The sequence below is a fragment of the Antennarius striatus genome, chromosome 7 (assembly GCF_040054535.1).
Source record: "Antennarius striatus isolate MH-2024 chromosome 7, ASM4005453v1, whole genome shotgun sequence".
Classification (NCBI taxonomy): Eukaryota; Metazoa; Chordata; class Actinopteri; order Lophiiformes; family Antennariidae; genus Antennarius; species Antennarius striatus.
The window spans coordinates 14,035,769-14,053,668 of record NC_090782.1 but is presented as its reverse complement, the minus strand read 5'-3'; the positions used below and the strand labels follow the sequence as shown (position 1 = coordinate 14,053,668).

General features: G+C 41.2%; 4 protein-coding genes across 7 annotated transcripts; 2 read left to right on the top strand and 2 right to left on the bottom strand.

Annotated features, from left to right (window-relative positions):
• The first annotated feature begins 751 nt into the window (after positions 1 to 751).
• Positions 752 to 4,929, top strand: cpt2 (carnitine palmitoyltransferase 2). Of its 2 annotated transcripts, none has more exons than XM_068319631.1 (5): positions 752 to 872; positions 1,509 to 1,589; positions 1,699 to 1,805; positions 1,885 to 3,186; positions 4,028 to 4,929. In XM_068319631.1, the coding sequence occupies exons 4-5, from the start codon at positions 1,899 to 1,901 to the stop codon at positions 4,354 to 4,356; spliced, it is 1,617 nt and encodes a 538-aa protein (XP_068175732.1). In that variant the 5' UTR covers positions 752 to 872; positions 1,509 to 1,589; positions 1,699 to 1,805; positions 1,885 to 1,898; the 3' UTR covers positions 4,357 to 4,929. The 2 variants fall into 2 exon arrangements, with proteins under 2 accessions (XP_068175732.1, XP_068175731.1); XM_068319630.1 differs by having other exon boundaries at positions 779 to 1,220.
• An 88-nt stretch (positions 4,930 to 5,017) lies between these two features.
• Positions 5,018 to 7,290, bottom strand: magoh (mago homolog, exon junction complex subunit). Its single transcript, XM_068319877.1, has 5 exons — positions 7,106 to 7,290; positions 6,744 to 6,802; positions 6,295 to 6,405; positions 5,299 to 5,381; positions 5,018 to 5,223 (listed from the first exon to the last, which is right to left on the bottom strand). Exons 1-5 carry the CDS (start codon positions 7,194 to 7,196, stop codon positions 5,124 to 5,126), a joined length of 444 nt encoding a protein of 147 aa, XP_068175978.1. The 5' UTR covers positions 7,197 to 7,290; the 3' UTR covers positions 5,018 to 5,123.
• Positions 7,291 to 7,750: 460 nt separating this feature from the next.
• Positions 7,751 to 9,500, top strand: aatf (apoptosis antagonizing transcription factor). The gene has a single exon (XM_068319663.1). It carries the CDS (start codon positions 7,805 to 7,807, stop codon positions 9,344 to 9,346), a length of 1,542 nt encoding a protein of 513 aa, XP_068175764.1. The 5' UTR covers positions 7,751 to 7,804; the 3' UTR covers positions 9,347 to 9,500.
• A 156-nt stretch (positions 9,501 to 9,656) lies between these two features.
• Positions 9,657 to 17,683, bottom strand: uck2a (uridine-cytidine kinase 2a). 3 transcript variants are annotated; one of them, XM_068319764.1, is made up of 7 exons: positions 17,549 to 17,683; positions 15,376 to 15,535; positions 15,119 to 15,215; positions 12,496 to 12,638; positions 11,707 to 11,804; positions 11,560 to 11,608; positions 9,657 to 10,970 (listed from the first exon to the last, which is right to left on the bottom strand). In XM_068319764.1, exons 1-7 carry the CDS (start codon positions 17,651 to 17,653, stop codon positions 10,834 to 10,836), a joined length of 789 nt encoding a protein of 262 aa, XP_068175865.1. In that variant the 5' UTR covers positions 17,654 to 17,683; the 3' UTR covers positions 9,657 to 10,833. The 3 variants fall into 3 exon arrangements, with proteins under 3 accessions (XP_068175865.1, XP_068175866.1, XP_068175864.1); XM_068319765.1 differs by having other exon boundaries at positions 10,834 to 10,990; XM_068319763.1 differs by having other exon boundaries at positions 10,855 to 11,608.
• Positions 17,684 to 17,900: the final 217 nt, after the last annotated feature.

The following is a 17,900-nucleotide window of genomic DNA, read 5'->3' as shown; positions in this document are numbered from 1 at the left end:
GAATGAATGAATGAATGAATGAATGAATGAATGAATGAATGAATGAACGAACGAACGAACGAATGAATGAACCTTATGACTCATAAAGACAGAAACAGACGAACAAAAATTCAACTGTCAAGCATCAACGCGTCTTCGACGTGGATAAGTCAGAAAATAGCCGGTTTTCAGACCCACAAATCGTTAAGTACTTCATACACAGTATATGATGATAAACATGGGAATATCTTATCAGTCTGAAGGAACCAGTGGACTGTCAGAAAGGTGAAACCCAGTGACTGAACTCGGGTAAAAAAAACCATGTACCATGTCTGATGTGGTTCAGACCGCATGACTGGCTGATAACCATAGAAGGGCAGATACTAACCAAGGAAACACCGCCATCTGCTGGTTCTAAGACTAAATTATAGTTCATCTCACTGGAGACATGTAAAGTTCAAGTCTACCTTGAGACCTCCATAATCCTGCAAGCCAAAGATCAGGTCTTGATAACGACGGATCTGGCAATGAACCCAGCTCCTGATATATCAATAAATTCTTATTGATTCTTATGACTCTTAATATCTAAAAGATAAGATGGGGCAAATTATTTTTATATTTCAGTCTCCACATCCAAACTCCTGAAGGATCTACTTTTTAAAGAAAATACACGACTCATTCTGAGGCGAGCCGTAACGGGACAAGCCAAGAGGAAGAGGAAGAAGAGGAGGGGCATGAGCGTGATGACGTGAACGGAGGCGACGTGACGACAAGGATCCCAGCAGACCTTAAGATACGGAAGACCAGAAGAAGGCTCGTGTGTGTCACGTGACCAGTTGCACCGGCTACACTTCCGTGGTCAAGTAGCTGTGTTGGTTTACACCTGTCTGATTGTGAGTTTTATAAACGAGGTGCGATTTCTGTTTGCAGAAACACACCTGGACACACCAGACAGTTATTAGCTCAGGCTAGCTGCTAATGCTAGCTCCAGATCGTCTTCATTAGCTGTGGTGGTCAGCAGCTTCATCCGTTTTGGTTTTTGGTGTACTTGCTCGAGCAATGGCCAGCCTGCGTTCAATACACAGTGTAATTCCTTTGAGGAGATGTAGCAACCTCGTTCACTTCAGACCTGCTGCTCTGGGCATCGACACACGAAACTACAGCAGCAGGAAAGTGTCGTCAGGCGAGTATTTACACCGAAGTGTTGTTCCAACGATGCACTACCAGAAGAGTTTACCCAGGTGAGGGCTCGGAAGGGTGAATGACTTACACACATTTTGAAGCGTGACGCAAAAAAAAAGGATGCATCCAAGGGTTTATATATATATATCATCACTTTATTGTTCATTTGAAATGTCAGATGGATGTAGCAAATAAATGTATGGCAAAGGTGAGATGATAAGCTTTTAGACACATGTAGGTGAAAGTGCAAAATTGAATTTACTCCAGTGACCAGTAGAGGGCAGAAACCTGGCACTCCACTGCTCAGACAGGTTTTCTCACACATTTCTCTTGTTTTAATCGCTCAGGCTACCCATACCAAATATAGAGGATACAATCAAGAGGTATTTAGCTGCCCAGAGGCCTCTGTTAGATGATGACCAGTTCAGGTAATTATAAATTTCAAATGGAAATAAACCTTTTAATTTCACTATTGACTTATCTCTTTTAAAGACTATTTAAAGCTAACCTGCAGCAATATTTTTGCGTATTTTTTAGATCAACAGAGAAACTTGCTCAGGATTTCCAGAATGGTGTTGGGAAACAGCTGAACGAGGAGCTGGTAGCTCAGGATAAAAACACTAAGCACACAAGCTACATCTCAGGTGAGTGTCCATCAAACAACCTGAAATTCTTCTCAAATGCTTTTACGCAGATAAAATAATGAAAACTTTTTTTTTCCAGGACCATGGTTTGAAATGTATCTCTCTGCACGCGACCCTGTGGTGTTGAACTTCAACCCCTTTATGTCCTTCAATTCTGACCCTAAGAGTGAATACAATGACCAACTGTTGCGGGCGACAAATATGGTGTGTTCAGCAGTGCGCTTCATGAAAACGCTACGGGCTGAGCTGCTGGAGCCTGAAGTTTTTCACCTGAATCCAGCAAAGAGTGACACAGACCGCTTCAAAAAGTTCATCCGCTGGGTCCCGTCCTCACTGTCGTGGTACGGAGCATACATGGTGAACGCTTACCCCCTGGACATGTCCCAGTACTTTCGCCTCTTCAACTCAACTCGGATTCCAAAGCTTGGCCGAGATGAACTCTTCACTGATACAAAAGGGAAACATCTCCTAGTGATGAGGAAAGGACACATGTATGTATTTGACATTTTAGACAAGGATGGCAATTTAGTGAAGCCCTCAGAGATCCAGTCTCACTTGAAGTACATTCTGTCAGACCCAATGCCTGCGCCCACCTTTCCACTTGGGGTCCTGACCAGTGAGAACAGGGACGTGTGGGCCGGCCTGAGGGACAAGCTGATCGCTTTGGGCAACGCAGAGGCTTTGGAGACCGTCGACAGCGCTGTGTTCTGTCTGTCTTTGGATGATGAAAGCATGAGGGATCACATTCACATCTCTCACAACATGCTGCACGGTGATGCCTACAACCGTTGGTTTGACAAGTCCTTTAGTCTCATACTGACCAAAGACGGCCAGGCAGCCATCAATTTTGAACATTCCTGGGGCGATGGTGTTGCTGTGCTTCGCTTACAGAATGAGATCTTCAAAGACACAATAGAGCAGCCGTTGGTACACCCAGGCTCTGTTGCTGTCGTGGATTCAGCCTCTGCGGTCCGCAGGCTGCAGTTCAACCTGGACAGTGAGCTGGAGAATGGCATCAAAAAGGCCAAGGAGAACTTTGATTCAGCTGTGTCCAAACTCACCATTGATGCCATGGAGTTCAAGAAAGGTGGGAAAGAGCAACTGAAGAAGAGCAAGCTGAGTCCAGATGCCATTGCCCAGCTGGCTTTTCAGATGGGCTTCCTGAGGCAGTACGGACAGACGGTGGCCACGTACGAGTCTTGCAGCACTGCAGCCTTTAGACACGGCCGAACAGAAACCATCCGGCCTGCCACCATTCACACTAAGAAATGTTCACATGCCTTTGTGTGCCAGCCAGGCCAACACAGTGTGGAGCAGCTAAAGGCCATGCTAAATGACTGCTCCAAGTACCACGGCCAGCTCACCAAAGAGGCAGCTATGGGTGTGTATTAGTGTTAGTTAGTCGTTTGTGTAAAAAGATAAGGACTTGTAATGCCAGTTGTATTCACAACCACGAAGGAGGTAATGTTTTCTTCACCTTGTTAGTTCAAAAGAACGTCAAAAATTTCTTTATAGATTTCGGTGAAATGTTGAGATATGGAAGAGGTGAGTCAATTTAGGGGGGATCCAGGAAATCTTTGCAGTTAGCTCTTTCTAAAAAACACATGGACCAGGAAACACTAGACAGGTGCATCACAGGGCATGGTGAAGATAATACACAGCTGTTCTATTTTCCGTGTTTGTGTGCAGTTGTTTTACCATAAAATGCCGCTTCCCAGTTTTATCAGCTTTTTTGTTAATGTGTTATCGGGAAAGAAGAAGCATGTTTTCATTTTTGTGTCACATTTACAACAGGGATTGAACAAACTACAGTTGAACTCTGACTTCGTTTCCTGAGACATAAAACCCTCCAACTCTATCAAAATTCAGTCTAATCATTGACTACATTTACGGCTTAATTTTCAAATTGGTTAATTTGGAAATGTCTTTGTGCTAACAACATTATTGCAACGCTGTAATAATTATTACAACCCTCTGCATGACCTTGAGTTATGCAGAGGTGTGAACATGCGTGTGCTTTTGCCACTGGATTCATGTAAAAACTGAAAGGGCACACTTCAGCAGCTAAAATAATGCATTTATAATATGTATATAAACTATATTAGCATAATTCTGCTGAGAAAGGCAGAGGCGATTCTATGCATGTAGTCAACGTGTACATCATGTGAGTCAGGGAGAGCCTTCTTCTCCCTGACTAACTCCTTTTTTTTTTCTGTCACCAGGACAAGGTTTTGACCGTCACCTGTTTGCCCTGCGATACCTGGCCAATTCAAAGGGGCACGCCCTGCATGGCCTGTATGCAGACCCAGCTTATGCTGCCATCAATCACAACATCCTGTCCACCAGTACCCTTAGCAGTCCATCGGTGAACCTCGGAGGCTTTGCGCCGGTGGTGCCCGATGGGTTTGGCATCGGCTATGGTGTCCACGATGACTGGATCGGCTGCAACGTCTCCAGCTACCCAACGCGAAATGTTCATGAATTCCTGCAGTGTGTCCACAAGTCTTTAGAAGACATTTTCACTGTCCTGGAAGGAAAGTCTCTCAGTTAAGAAACGAGTGTCAGTCATCACCAAAAAGGTTCATGAACACTACAGTAATTTTATAGATTGGGGAGGTTGAGATTGATCATTTTCACCTCAGTTTGTCTGCATAAAGCCAAGTGAGTTTTCAACTGTGCTTATATTTCCCTAACTAAAAATCAGCCCTTTATCAGTCTGTTATGGAACAGAACCTCACCTGTTCTGGTTGGAGCAGTTTGGCAAGTTTGATGATGCACATAAGACAACTTTAGTTTGAAAATTTAAAAGTGAATATTGCTTTCAATTCACTCAATCCACTCCTTTTCAAGGACATCGGTCTTATCAGGGCTTTGACAGTTTACTCCTCTGTCCATGCAGAGAGCAGTCAGCCTTCTGCACCGTAGCTCAGTGTTAGCTGTGTGTGTAGTTGTGGGCGGACGTGTTGCAGTGACATGAAATGGTTATAAATTTATGCAGTGGTGCTTTTCAAACATAGACCTTATAGACCAGAGCATGGAGTCTGATTTTGTGAATTTAAAAATGAGAACTGAACTGATTTCTGGTTATTTTGTGCTGTGGTTGCATGTCTTTTGAAATAAAACACCTTGGTTACATATGCTTTCTGTTTGAGTAGTAACATGCTCCCATGTAAAACTTATGGTTGTTTTTTGAGTTTCAGTACATCTTCAGGTAGTCTCTGACCTTTTATTTAAAATAAAAAAGTTCGAACATAAGCCAACTTACAAATGCAGAACAACAGAAAATGAGCTAAAGCAATTAAAACAAACATTCCACATTTAAATGGGCTTGATCTTGAAGTGCAGACCGATGAGACTGAAGACAAGACACTTGAGATCTTGCACCAGGTAGTAGAACACACGAAGACCTTCGGGGTCCCTGTAACATATAACACTTGGCTATAAATGACAAATATACAGCCTCTGCCTTAACAACCTCTGAAAAAATATATACCTTGACTGGTTGACGTCAATCAAGGAGCCTATTTTGGAAGTTGTGAATGAAATGTGCTCGTCTCCGATGACAATCTCCAACTCCTGTGAGACAGTGCAAAAGCAGAAAATTTATTCTTACAACTTCAAGATTGTTTCTTGACCATATTTGAATAAAAAAAAATCATATGAACATCTGAAAAGTACATTTAGTCATTCCCTCAATACAAGGTCAGTGCTCCATTGCATTAATTACTGAATAAGTGCAGCTTGACATTCCTTTTGATTGTACCCCACAAATTCTCTACAGGGTTCAGGTCCGGGTAGTTAGCCAATCGCTAGTTTTGGCAAATACAAAATCCTGCTGGAATCCATGCTTCTGTCTGGTCAGCAGACAGAAGCATGGATTTGAAAAATACAATGGGCCAACACCAGCAAATGCCATGGACCCATCACCGACTGTGGACCCTTCCCAGTGGATTTCAAGCAGCTGGATTCCAAGTCTCTGAATTATACCTCCAGACTCTGAGATGTTGATTTCTAAATGAAAAGACAAGTCTACTTTAATCCAAAAAGAGGGCTTTGGACCAGTGAGCAATTGGCCATGTCTTCTTATCCATATCTGTTCTTTGTTCACCTTTTCCTACCTACTTTGACCTTCCAGTCAACTTCCCCTGAACATGCTGTGATGCAGCACTCTTTGAAGAGCGACCCTTTCAGCTATGGCCTGCAGTGGATTACCCTCCTTGTGGAGCTGTATGCCATAATTTAATAAAACGAAACAAAAATATTGAACTTTTCCATTATATTCTAATTTTTAAGTTGCAATTAAATGTATGACTACGACATCTTAACAGAATCAGACGAAAAACAAGAACACAAGGTATTGTTTGTTTTTTCAAGTTCCTTAGATGTATTTGTTGCTATACAAACGAAGCATTCAGAACTCATAACAAAATACATTATATTACAGAACTGGAGAGACAACAGTAGTGTCACTGTGAATAGAGCCACAAACCTGTCTGCCAACCCGGTCTGGTGGTGGCCACAGTGCATCATCTTCCTTAGTGATCTCACTGTCATCAATGATCCTCTTCAGCTCCTCCATCACACTTTTGTGTACGTAAGCCTGATTAGTGCACAGAACAGAGACGGACCAGGTTAATCTTTCAGGAAGTTTAGCACGGTGTCACATCCACTATGAGAATACTATCTAAATATGTTTGATATTATTATTTGTGTATACTGTGAACAAAAAATACTTCTTTTAAAACGACAATGACCACAAACCCCAAGTAGCTGACCACCACATTCATCCTTACACATAAAGTTACCGGTGATATCATTCACGCCCAAACACTGGACACATTTTTAAACATGAATTGTACCATTATTGAACCAATCAATTAATCCCAAACGGCATTGTTTGTCAATGAGTCGGTTTGACAATAACTTATGTGTAATTACCTCCTTCCTGATCATGACGTCATTCTTGTAGTTACTGTTGTTCGCGTACCTCAGTTTACCTGCAAGAAAATAGCAACCTGATGTACTGGTCCAGTAGAACTTCGAAATGAACAACGTTGTTCGAATGCTTTCATTTTCAACTAGTGAACATGTGCAGTTTAAACCCACATACATTAAAACATCAACTTTACAAGAACACATTATTAGCAGCGTTTTATTAAGTTTGATTTTTAAACGTACAAATAACAATTGGCGGTAGCCATTCGTTAAAAATCCAATGCGGCCTAGCGCCGGATGGCTAGCAACTTTAGCTCAGACGCTGGAAGGCTAACACGTTTGTATTGCCGCCCAATTCCACTCACCGTCAGGTCTGAATTCAAATTCTAGAAACTCATGTCCAAACTTTCCCTTGTGGCCAACATAGTATCTCAAATAAAAGTCGCTCGTTGACATCTTTAGTCTCCAATAAGTACTTTCTTTGCTTTAGTCTGCGGAACAAAACTTAGCTAGCAAAGGCAGCCTGGAGAAGCTTGACCCACTTACGCATGCGTACATGAGCTCTTGTATTTTGGAAATTTTGCCCTGATCGTTGTCTTTCAAGTGCATCCTGAAAAAGTAAACGTCGTATTTCTAAAACTATTTGTCATTTTAATAGTCCATAATTAATAGTTGTTGTATTCTGTCAATTAGAATTTTTGTTTGAAATTTGGTTCATAATCTGAAATTGTCTTATGTTTCCCAAAAGTAGGGTGTTATTTCTAAACAACACCCAGGTCAAGTAATAATTCCTATCTTTTGGGAAAATATCAAATTCACAATACATTTGCCACTTTGCAACTAAAATATGAATTAAATATTAATTAACTTGTAAGTAGTAATGACGATTGATTTGTCTTTTCCTATACGTATTTCCTGGAGGCAGGATTTGTACGCGAGCCTGGAAACCCCTTGAAGACAACAAACAGGGATTTCTTAAATAAATGTCGCTTTCTGGACGTCATCATTACGCGCCGGTTAGTGCTGTCTGTTGTCCACACATGTGGTCGGTATAAACGGATGCAATGGCAAGTTCTTTTTCACGGGAGCTCGAAGATTTGCTGAATCCTCTGCCCAAATTTGAGGATCCGGAGGACGGTGATGAAGACGAGGCCACGAAAGCCAGAGTGATAGACGAGTTCGATGAAGAAGACGATGAAGCTGGGTTTGTCACCAGCGTTCTCCGGAATCAAAACACGTCCTTGCCTACAGAGACAGACAAACGTTACTCGGGGAAGAGAGTCTCTCGTCAGCGGTTGTTTATGGAAACTGAAGGATCTGATGATGATGATGATGATGACGACGACGAGGAGGAGGGGGACAAAAGTGAAGCAAGTGATTCAGTGGGAGATGAAGAGTCAGATGAAGAGGAGTTGGATAGTGATGTCCAGCTAGATGCTGAGCTGGCGTCTGAGACAAAGAGTGTTGACACCACCTTTCCTCAGGGAGTTGATTTTCACAAACTGGCAGATGGAATGAACGACCTGGGAATGAGTGGGGATGATTATAACAGTAGTGAGGAGTCAGAAGAAGAAGAAGAAGATGATGATGATGATGTCCTTACATTTTCTAAAGCACAAGTAGATGAGGAGGTTGAGAAGGGGAAGGCTGTGAAGAACCAGCTGTTCCTGTGGGACCAGCTACTAGAGGGTCGAATTAAAATCCAGAAAGCTCTGGTAACGGCAAACCAGTTTCCACCTCCACAGATCCTCCCAGAGTTCAAGAGGAGGGGCGGAGTTGAGTTTGCAGGGGAGCTGAAGAACGCTCACAAAGCTTTGAAAGCTCTCCAGAGGTCGCTGTTGGAACTGCATGACCAGCTGCTGCTCCAGAATCCTGAAACAAGGGGCATCACTGTGGGGAAGGCGCAGGGTGATGAGGAAGAAGAGGAGTCAGTCCAGGAGCATGGAGCACCTAAACGAAAACTTGAGATGGTGGAGTACCCCGATATGATGGCCAAGCGGTTTGCTGCATTCCAGCCATACCGTAACTCCACTCTGCAGAAGTGGCACGACAAAACCAGACTGACTCTTGGCAAAGGCAGCAAAGGCTTTGGGGCGTTTGACAGAAGCATAGTGACCCAGGTGGAGCAGGTGCTGATGGACCACGAGAGGCTGGTCCGTCGCACTCGGACCCGACGGTCTGAGTACAGAGTCCTGGGGAAGAAAGAGGCACCTGCTGTTGTCTCTGAGCCCGTATGCAGAGGAGGATGGGAGGAGCAGCAGAAGCTGAAAGCAAACACACATCTGAAGGACCTGGATGAAGATATATTTGATGATGACGATTTCTACCACCAGTTGCTCAGAGAGCTAATCGAGCGAAAGACCAGTTCAACGGACCCAAATGACCAGGTGGCGATGGGCAGGCAGTGGTTGGCCATCCAGAAGCTTCGAAGCAAGATCAAAAGGAAAGTGGATACCAAAGCCAGTAAGGGGCGCAAGGTCCGATTCCACATCCACAGTAAGCTGGTGAACTTCATGGCTCCTGTAGACCACAGCTCAATGGGCGACGAGGCACGCAGTGAGCTTTATCGAGGTCCGTTTGGCCAGAATGCCACAGAACAGCAGTGATGAGTGAAGGAGGGACGGATGATAGAAACCTGATCGATCATCTGCTTTTTAGAAGAAGCTTCTCCAGAGCAGGTGGCTGCTGGTAGGATTTAGAGGTTTAAAATTGCAGTGTGTATGACTGATTACACACATTCATGATTAAACAGGTATCATAAGCATCTCCACGTCTCTTTGTCATCGCCTGTTCTCACAATCACACCTGTATGATAAATTGTTTCGACAGATACACGTCACACTTCACTTCTTTTGCTGCTTGATACAAAACCATTATATTATTAATTCATTTAATCACCAATAGAAATCAAATAACTTGAGCACATCTGACACACAGGCCCATTTCAAACAGTTACTGAGAAACGTTTCATTTTTTGAAGCAGAGGGTTGAACCATCTGTTGTTAAAGGAGGGGAGTGTGGTAAGTGTATTGAACTACAGTCCACTGTATATAGAGGGAGAGAGAATTTTATTGAGATTTTTCTGAATCAATAGAAAGCGCCCTTTGATGTTCAGATGTTACTTTGTAATGTCAGTGTATACATGAAGCAATTTTTTGTTCTGGGGTGCAGCCCTACTAAGTTGTGAGCTGTTCCTACTGGGTCCTGTTTCTTTTGTACTGTGTGGAGGATGCTTCAAAAGATCTTTTTCCCCATCAGTGTTCAGGTTAACAGCGATGGTAAAAACCAAGGCAACAATCCAGTACCTGAGAACTTTATCGTAAAAAAAATGTACAGGAATGAAACTCAATTACAGAACACATTTACGTAGAGTAGCTTGTACCTCAGCCATTTTATAGTTCATTGCATTTAACAACATTCCCAGCATGTTTATTTAGTCATGTTGAATTCAACTTGCACACATGCATAAAAAAATAAAATAGACACTTTGTGTTAATTCCATTCCAAACTAACTTATTCCTCTTTCTACTATTGCATCTTACTGGGTTGGTGTCATTGAAATCAAAGGAATATCCAGGAAATTCCTACTTTGAGGTAGGTTGTTTCATTTTTATCATTTAGTAGTTAGATTTACACAAAACAAAGAGTAGCTTGGTGCAACATCACAAAGATCAGGAACCTAAACCCCTTAAAGCATTAATTCAAATGAATATGTAAGGTGGTGTATGCTTTACAGACTGAATGAAGGCTATGAGGTCAAGCAGTGCAACATGAGGCCTTGCTATAAAAGAGCTACTCTGCATTCATTTAGGTGGTTGTGTATGCAGAAACCTTGGGACATAGCTCCATTCTATTCTCTACATTTCAGCGCTGTAAAAGGCAATAAGCCTTGAAAGTACAAGAGGTCCTTTATTTCTGACCCTTCAATATTATTCAATGCATAACAAAGAAAAATATAACGCAATACAACTGATTTGAACCAGAAAGGTTTCCCTTCCTATTCCTCATACAGCAGAATATACAAAGAAGGCCTTTAGGTTTCCTGGCATATTACAGGTGAACCTGCCTCCGACCTCTCAGGCTAGAGCCCGGCTCAGTGAGGTCGAATGCTGGATTCCAGGTTTGCTAGCTTCTTTGATGGTCCACGGCCTTTAACGCAATTATTCATCCATTTGGTCACACCACCATTAAGAATATCCTGGATGTGCTGAACTATGAGATTTATGGCAACTGTAAAGGAGAGAGACAGACTGAGAGATTGGGTTAGCATCAGTTTGCATATCAAATTTGACCACTAAGCTTAGAATCATTCCATTATCAATCATTACATACACTGTTAAAAATACAGTAATCTGGTTTTTAAAAAAATCTTGACGTAAAAAATATTTAATCTGCTGCAAAATAAAGATATTTACTATTATTCCAAATCCTAACAAAGACAGTTGTTGAAAATTCCTCTTCCTCATCAAATGTGACTCAGAAGGTAAAAATGTTTTGAAGTATATTTTCATACAAATGAAATGATAGCTTGTTATATATGACAATGTTGTATTTTGTTTCTAAACCTGAATGAGGAAAAACACCCTCAGTGTCTGTCTATCCATCTATCACAAAACATCATGTCAGCCAAGAAAACTCAAACCTTTAGCACAGGCATGGCTGTTTAGCTTACCTGGAACAAACCCCACCCTCAGTTGTGGAACTATGAAAAATATCAATAATACTAATACTTTTGGTGAGCTGATTTTTTTCAAGCACCTTTTCAAATCAGCAAACCCAGCTGTATACTCAATATTTGGTCTGGACAGCAGACACTCACCAAGGTTGTCAGCTCCCCTTGGTATAATCACATCAGCATACTTCTTTGTCTACAGTATTAAAAAGGGGGGGGAAAAAGGTTGGATCATGGGCCGACACTGAGAGACAATCATTCAAATGTAGTCAAGTGTTGGGGAATAAAGCTTACAGGCAGACAAAACTCCTCAAATGCAGGTTTGACAAAAGTCATGTACTGTGTAAGAACACTTTCCAAGCCCCGTCCACGCTCACTTATGTCACGCAGCACTGTGGGAAAAGTTAGGAGGAATATCAGTGAGCTCACGTCTTTGTTCTTGTGTTCCTTTCCTTTTTGGTGGCCAGGAGGTCTCCTGGTGCTTGACCCCATTTGAAAGGGTAACATTTTAATGCAGGTTCCATTTTCTCCATTGCTGCTTATTCTCCCCTTATCAATGTTGTTATATTATCAGTAAGAAAGCTAAACAGTGTGTGTAACAAAGCATGATGTCATTTTTAATTCAGGCAATGTTCATGTGATTAAGCTAAAAATAGTAAAATCAGACACTTGAGCACAGCAACATGGTAAAAGAAGACAAACACAGGAGAGCCTCCTCTTGAGCAAGGCGCCGTCCCTTTTATAAGTTGTTCATTAGGGGAAACACCATTTACATGCTTACAGGCCCCGTGTGCATATGTGTGTGTGTCATGGGCCTGTACACATGTATGCTATACATGTGATTAACATAGACTAAAACATGACTATACAAATAATTTCCCTTTGGGGATTAATAAAGTTGATTTAATCTTAAGTGTCACACATACATTCACCACCAGTGGAACCATTTTGGTTTGAATACTGTACTATGAGTTGTATCATAGTTTTCTCTTACTGACAAGACTGATGATATGAATGTGACGGTCAGATACGTCATTTCAAGATGTCTTTTGATATTTACCCAGTCATGCTTGTGCAACTCACCTCTTCGGGACAGTCGTGTGTCTGCATCAGTATCCACAAACAGCTTCATCTGGAAAAAGTCTCGAACCTCTTGAGAATAGAACATCAGGATTCCCTCAAAGAGAACCACATCAGCTGGGTAGACAGTCACAGTCTCTTCCTTCCTGCCGCAAAACACATTCAATAAAGAAACACTGAGAGTGGGTCTGTGTAGCATCCAGTGATCAGAAACCACTGTGGCCACAAGTACCTCAAAGAACAGTTCAGCCAAACATTGAATAACCTCCATGTTGATGGAAAATCAGGTGAAGTTTGTCAGTTCACAAAATATTCATGGAGCTATATAGCAAAACAGGATTGTAGCATTCTTATTAACAACCGGAGAAAACGGGGATTCGTATTCAACATGAAACAAAAATCAAATGACTCACGTTTATTTGAATGTCACTCGCACTTAAAGAATCTAACATTTTTACTGTCAGCACGAAGCTAAATGCATTAGCATACACCCAGTGAGAGGACGGCATGCAACGCTCATGAATTCTTACTGATCTCTAACAAAATAAAAGCACTGTTTTTAGCTTTGAGGATACAGTGAAGATTTCAGCTTTATTAAGGGTATCACATAAAGTTTCCAAATGAATGTGTGATGTCAGGGCATCTGGAGGCTTTAATACATTCAATTTCAAGTATAAATCTTTACATAGACTAAGAAATAAGAAGTGATATCAGAAAGGAATGAGACAATTATCCTCTGGTGTGAACTGTTCCCTTTACATTCCAGTCATAGCTGGCCAGGTCAGCACGCACAAACAGAACCATAGAGCAAAGGTAGGCTGCACTGTAGTAAAGAGAGCAAAGGTAGGCTATATCGCAACAAGAAAATAATAGATAGATACTTTAATAATCCCGGAGGAAATTGCTTTTTTTTTTTTTTAGATACTTTAATAATCCCGGAGGAAATGGCCCTTTTTGTCTTTCAAAATATAATCTGCTCCAATTTTAATCTACAATGACAGTGTGTCACTATTGAAATATCTTCATTCATGAGCTACACATGAAGACAAAACTAGAAAATTTGCTATGGAGTTTTGATCACAGATTTTATAGCTACTGTATAATCTTTAAAGGGCTTATAAATCAATGACTATTGTGTCATATAACAGTCAATATACTTGCAGTATACAATATCAAGACAAGTTCAAACTCGTCTTTTGAACATTTCTTGGGGAACTCCTTGCAAACGTGATACTTGTGCGACCTCCACTCTATGACAAGTCCATGTCATTGTAAAATGGCCTGTTGTGATTGATTACACACGATGGTGTCCAAATAAATACAGGAAGTCCTCAAGATATGAACATCCAACTTCCGAACATTCGTAGATATGAAAAAAAAAAAAAACACCGCCATGCTCAACTACTATAGTTCCCCTCTCTGCCATAATCCCACTGAGCAGGATAACATAATGCCCATAGATTTAAATGTCATGTCATGTCAAAATGGCTTGGTAAATATCAGACTATGTGAACAGTTTGCTCTGATATCAGACTTCATGTGGTCTTTTCATCTTTCCTGTTGGCACCATCTGCAGCGTTTTGTCCTTTTTTCCACATCTCTGAACTTCTGAGCGGGAAACAAAACCACAATGTACTTATGTTCATGGAGACGTTCACCAACATGGAGACTGAAAACAATTCAGGTTAGGTTGAAAGTTAGAGCCAGCAAGGTAGACTATAGACTCCCTGTAAGAAAACTCTGTTACAAAATGCCTGTTCATATTATTTTAATTATTGATCTTGTCCTGCTCTAGGAGACAAAGATGTAGGAACCAATGTTGGCCTGGTTAGGTTTCCGCCTGAAAGCGTTAACTGACGTGAACGCTGACCTCTCACCTCTAAATTTTTCTATTTGATGTCAACTATTGGTGAGTTAATTGAGAAACCTAATGGAAATAAAAGAGCAATCAAACACAAAGTGGCATGTTGGACTTTTGATTACCAGGTTTACAAGTGATTACAAGTGTGGTGGAATACCTCAATGGATTAAAGCTTGGCTTAACCTCTACGCCCCCGAGGATCAAATTCGTTCAGTAGAGGTAGAGATGTTAAAAGTTACATTACGGCACTACAGTATTTTATGTCATTATGTGGTTTTTTAATGTCCTGTAATTGATTCGCTGTGGCGACTCCTGAAGAGAAAAGCCAAAAGGAAAAGGAGAGGTTTTTTTTTTAAATGTCCTTTAATTGTTTCTGATAAGTGTTAGGAAATAGTACTTTAGTATGTAGAGAAGTAATGACATTTAAATGACCTCAAATGGTAATTATAGATTGAAGACTGTTTGAAAACTACATTACAGACTGTTTTAAGAGATAATGACTTACAAACAATTCAACTTACGAACAGCCTCTCAGAACCAATTGTGTTTGAAGGTTGAGGATTACCTGTATTGTCTTTTACCTCAATAAAAAGTCATTAATATTTGTATAAACAGCAGGTGGAGATGTTGGACAAGCACTGTCCCTTTCACAACAAAGCACATGGTTGCTGTCACAGTCTGACTGAAGACGTCTGTTACTGAACACCAACCGAAACATGCAATTACTTCAACAACATCTGTGTATGAACTTGATATGACCGTCACCTGGAATGCAAAACAAAGTCATACACAGGGACGTGCACTGTTTTTCCTTCCTTGATGTCCCACAGCGTTGTCATTATCAGATCACTGTCAAAGGCATCTGAGCACACAGGAAGAGCACAAAAAAGTTAAAATCATGTCTCTAAAAGATAACAGTCCATCATGTGACCCTCACACCAAAATCACAGCCAGCTCTACTGCTGGACTAACAACAAATCCAGAAGTTGCCAGCAGGAGACCTTCAACTGTTTTTGACATACCTGGGTGATCGAAGTTGAACTGGCCCTTGAGGGCCTTGGCCTTCTGCTCTGGGCTAAGGACCCTGTAGAAGCAGTCCTGGCTGAGGATGGCAACTTGGCGCTGGTGGTGGTCGATCTTGTTCTGCCCTAGCAGCTCCATGATCTTGCCACACACCGATGACTACACACCGAAATAATATCAGTAACAGGATAGCAATAATAAATAACAAAAATAAGAACTAATTTCCTTCTATTTGTGAACCACATATTGTTGTCTGGACATTAAGATTGACAAAACTTTCATTTGTCCTTAAGGAATCAACAAAAGCTCACCACTCATTGTCTGTGAACACTCACAGTCATCCAGGTCACTGTGGATCTCTGTGTGAATGAAGTCAGCTGGACTTGGAAGAAAAGCTTGAAGAAGTTTTGCCTCTCGTCAAAGACGCTCCTTCAATTCAGACGAACAGTCTTTTTTTCTTTGATGAGACTTGAAACATCTCCAAGCTCTTCTTCCAAGTCCAGTTGACTTCATTCAGCATAGATCACAGCTCCTTTTTAGGTGTCATAATTCTCTCTATAAAAGTGGTTGTTCATTTTTATGCAGGCCTGCCTTTGGGATAATCCTGAACCTCTGTTTTTTTAAGGAAGTTTGTTTTGCAAATTACAGGATTTTGTTTTCCTACTGTATGTCTCAACACTACCAAATATGGCTGTGCATTCCTGAAGCCCTGTTGTATTTAGTGACACAAAAACAGTCAATTCAAGAGTAAATTAAACGCTGAATCATTCATTTGATATCTGAACTTGGCAGATGGATCATGTTCAGACTGTCACGCTTACAGTTGAACATCAGGTGCTTCTGTCAGCAGTTATTCCAGTGGGAAGAAGGGGCCACAGGAAGTCAAACCCAACAACGACTTTCTGCTGAACGACAATGTAAGTTGTGTTGGTGTAAACACCTGGAAAATATCTGTCACATTGATAATATGAAGTGAAATGTTTGATCAGGTTCCAGTTTTAGACCACAGTGTTCAAAATATCTCGCTGTAGCCTAATAGCAGAACCAGTCTGAAATTGAATTTAATGAAAATCAAAGAACTTTAGAGACACAAGCAGAGACGGTGGTGACATCAGGGTCATCAAGAAAAAATTAGAATAACATGAAGACCTACACGAGGGCCATACAAAGCCCCACAGGATAATGTAATGCTTCCACCTGAATCCCTTTGTTTGTTTGTTAACAGGTTCAGATGACGCTTACTGAAAGTTAGTGCAAGTATTTACCCTTTTACAAGAATATACCTCATAAGATTTCCTTTGTGAATCTGAAAAACGGGGATCCAGAATCATGATTCTTTTGCTTATTTAAGTATTTCAGACTGGAGCTTTTCTTTAAATTACACTTCTTGTCAAGGAGTTATAATGGGATTAAAAAAAAAACGTACAGGTAAGCATGATTAGGTGATTGGTGTTTAAGTATGCAGTTTGCTGCCGTTATAAATGGAAATCGTATTTGTTTTAAATCCAGTGACCTGACATTAATTTCAAGACCAATATATGTTGGATAAAACTTTGATCAATTGGCACAGGTACACTCAACTGAGTGGGATACAAGGTCCCTGACTGGGGAAATCAAATGAGACTCAATGCAAATGTAAAAGAACCACACCTAAATTTACAAAAAAACTTTTGAATACTGAATCTCTGACGTTAATAAATATATGGACAGCATACAGCACCAGCTATATATTTTATTGCCTGGTCAAAGGATGGTCTTACAAACGAGCTTTGGAGGTGTGCAAGTATGTCAGCTGGTCTCTGTCAAGAAGCAAAGCTGACGCTAATTAACTGGGATTTAATTTCTCCGCTCTCATGTCCTCTTAATAGTTAATACTGCGAGCATAATTGCGACAAATGGGAGTCATTAACTCTAATATGAAATAACATTACTTCAATCATCTTGATGTGACAATTTGGCACACAGTTTAGAGTGGCGCAACACGATCACTGCTGATCAACTAACAGTCAGCAGGATTGATTATCCAGCAGCCAGATTCCTCAGAGGGGAAATGTGCACCGATTATAGTCATCTAATAGTCATCTATTCTATTTGAGTCTGTTTACAACGAGTTTGATGAACAAACACTTTGTAAACACAGAGACAATATCCAGCTCAGATAGAAATGCCAACCTTTCCGCTGGCTGTCCCTCCAGCCACACCAATGAAGAAAGGCTCCCGGTTATGGTTCTCATTTTCGGCTTGGCCCCAAGGCTTCGTCTCGCTGCTCCCCGGCATGCTTCATCTGCGGCGCGCTGCGGCCCTCAGACGCGGGGGTGCGTGCGTGCACTCCTCCCACTTGATGATGATGATGCTCCGATTGTTGGTGATGAAATCCTAGGGTAAATTAGATCAGTAAATATGTGATCCATCTACTCTGACTGTATGAATTTATTATCTCTATCTCCTAATTGAAGAGTCACATCTTTCTCTCCACCTGCTTTCATTTTCTCTCTCTCACTTATCACGTTTGAAATATGCCTAT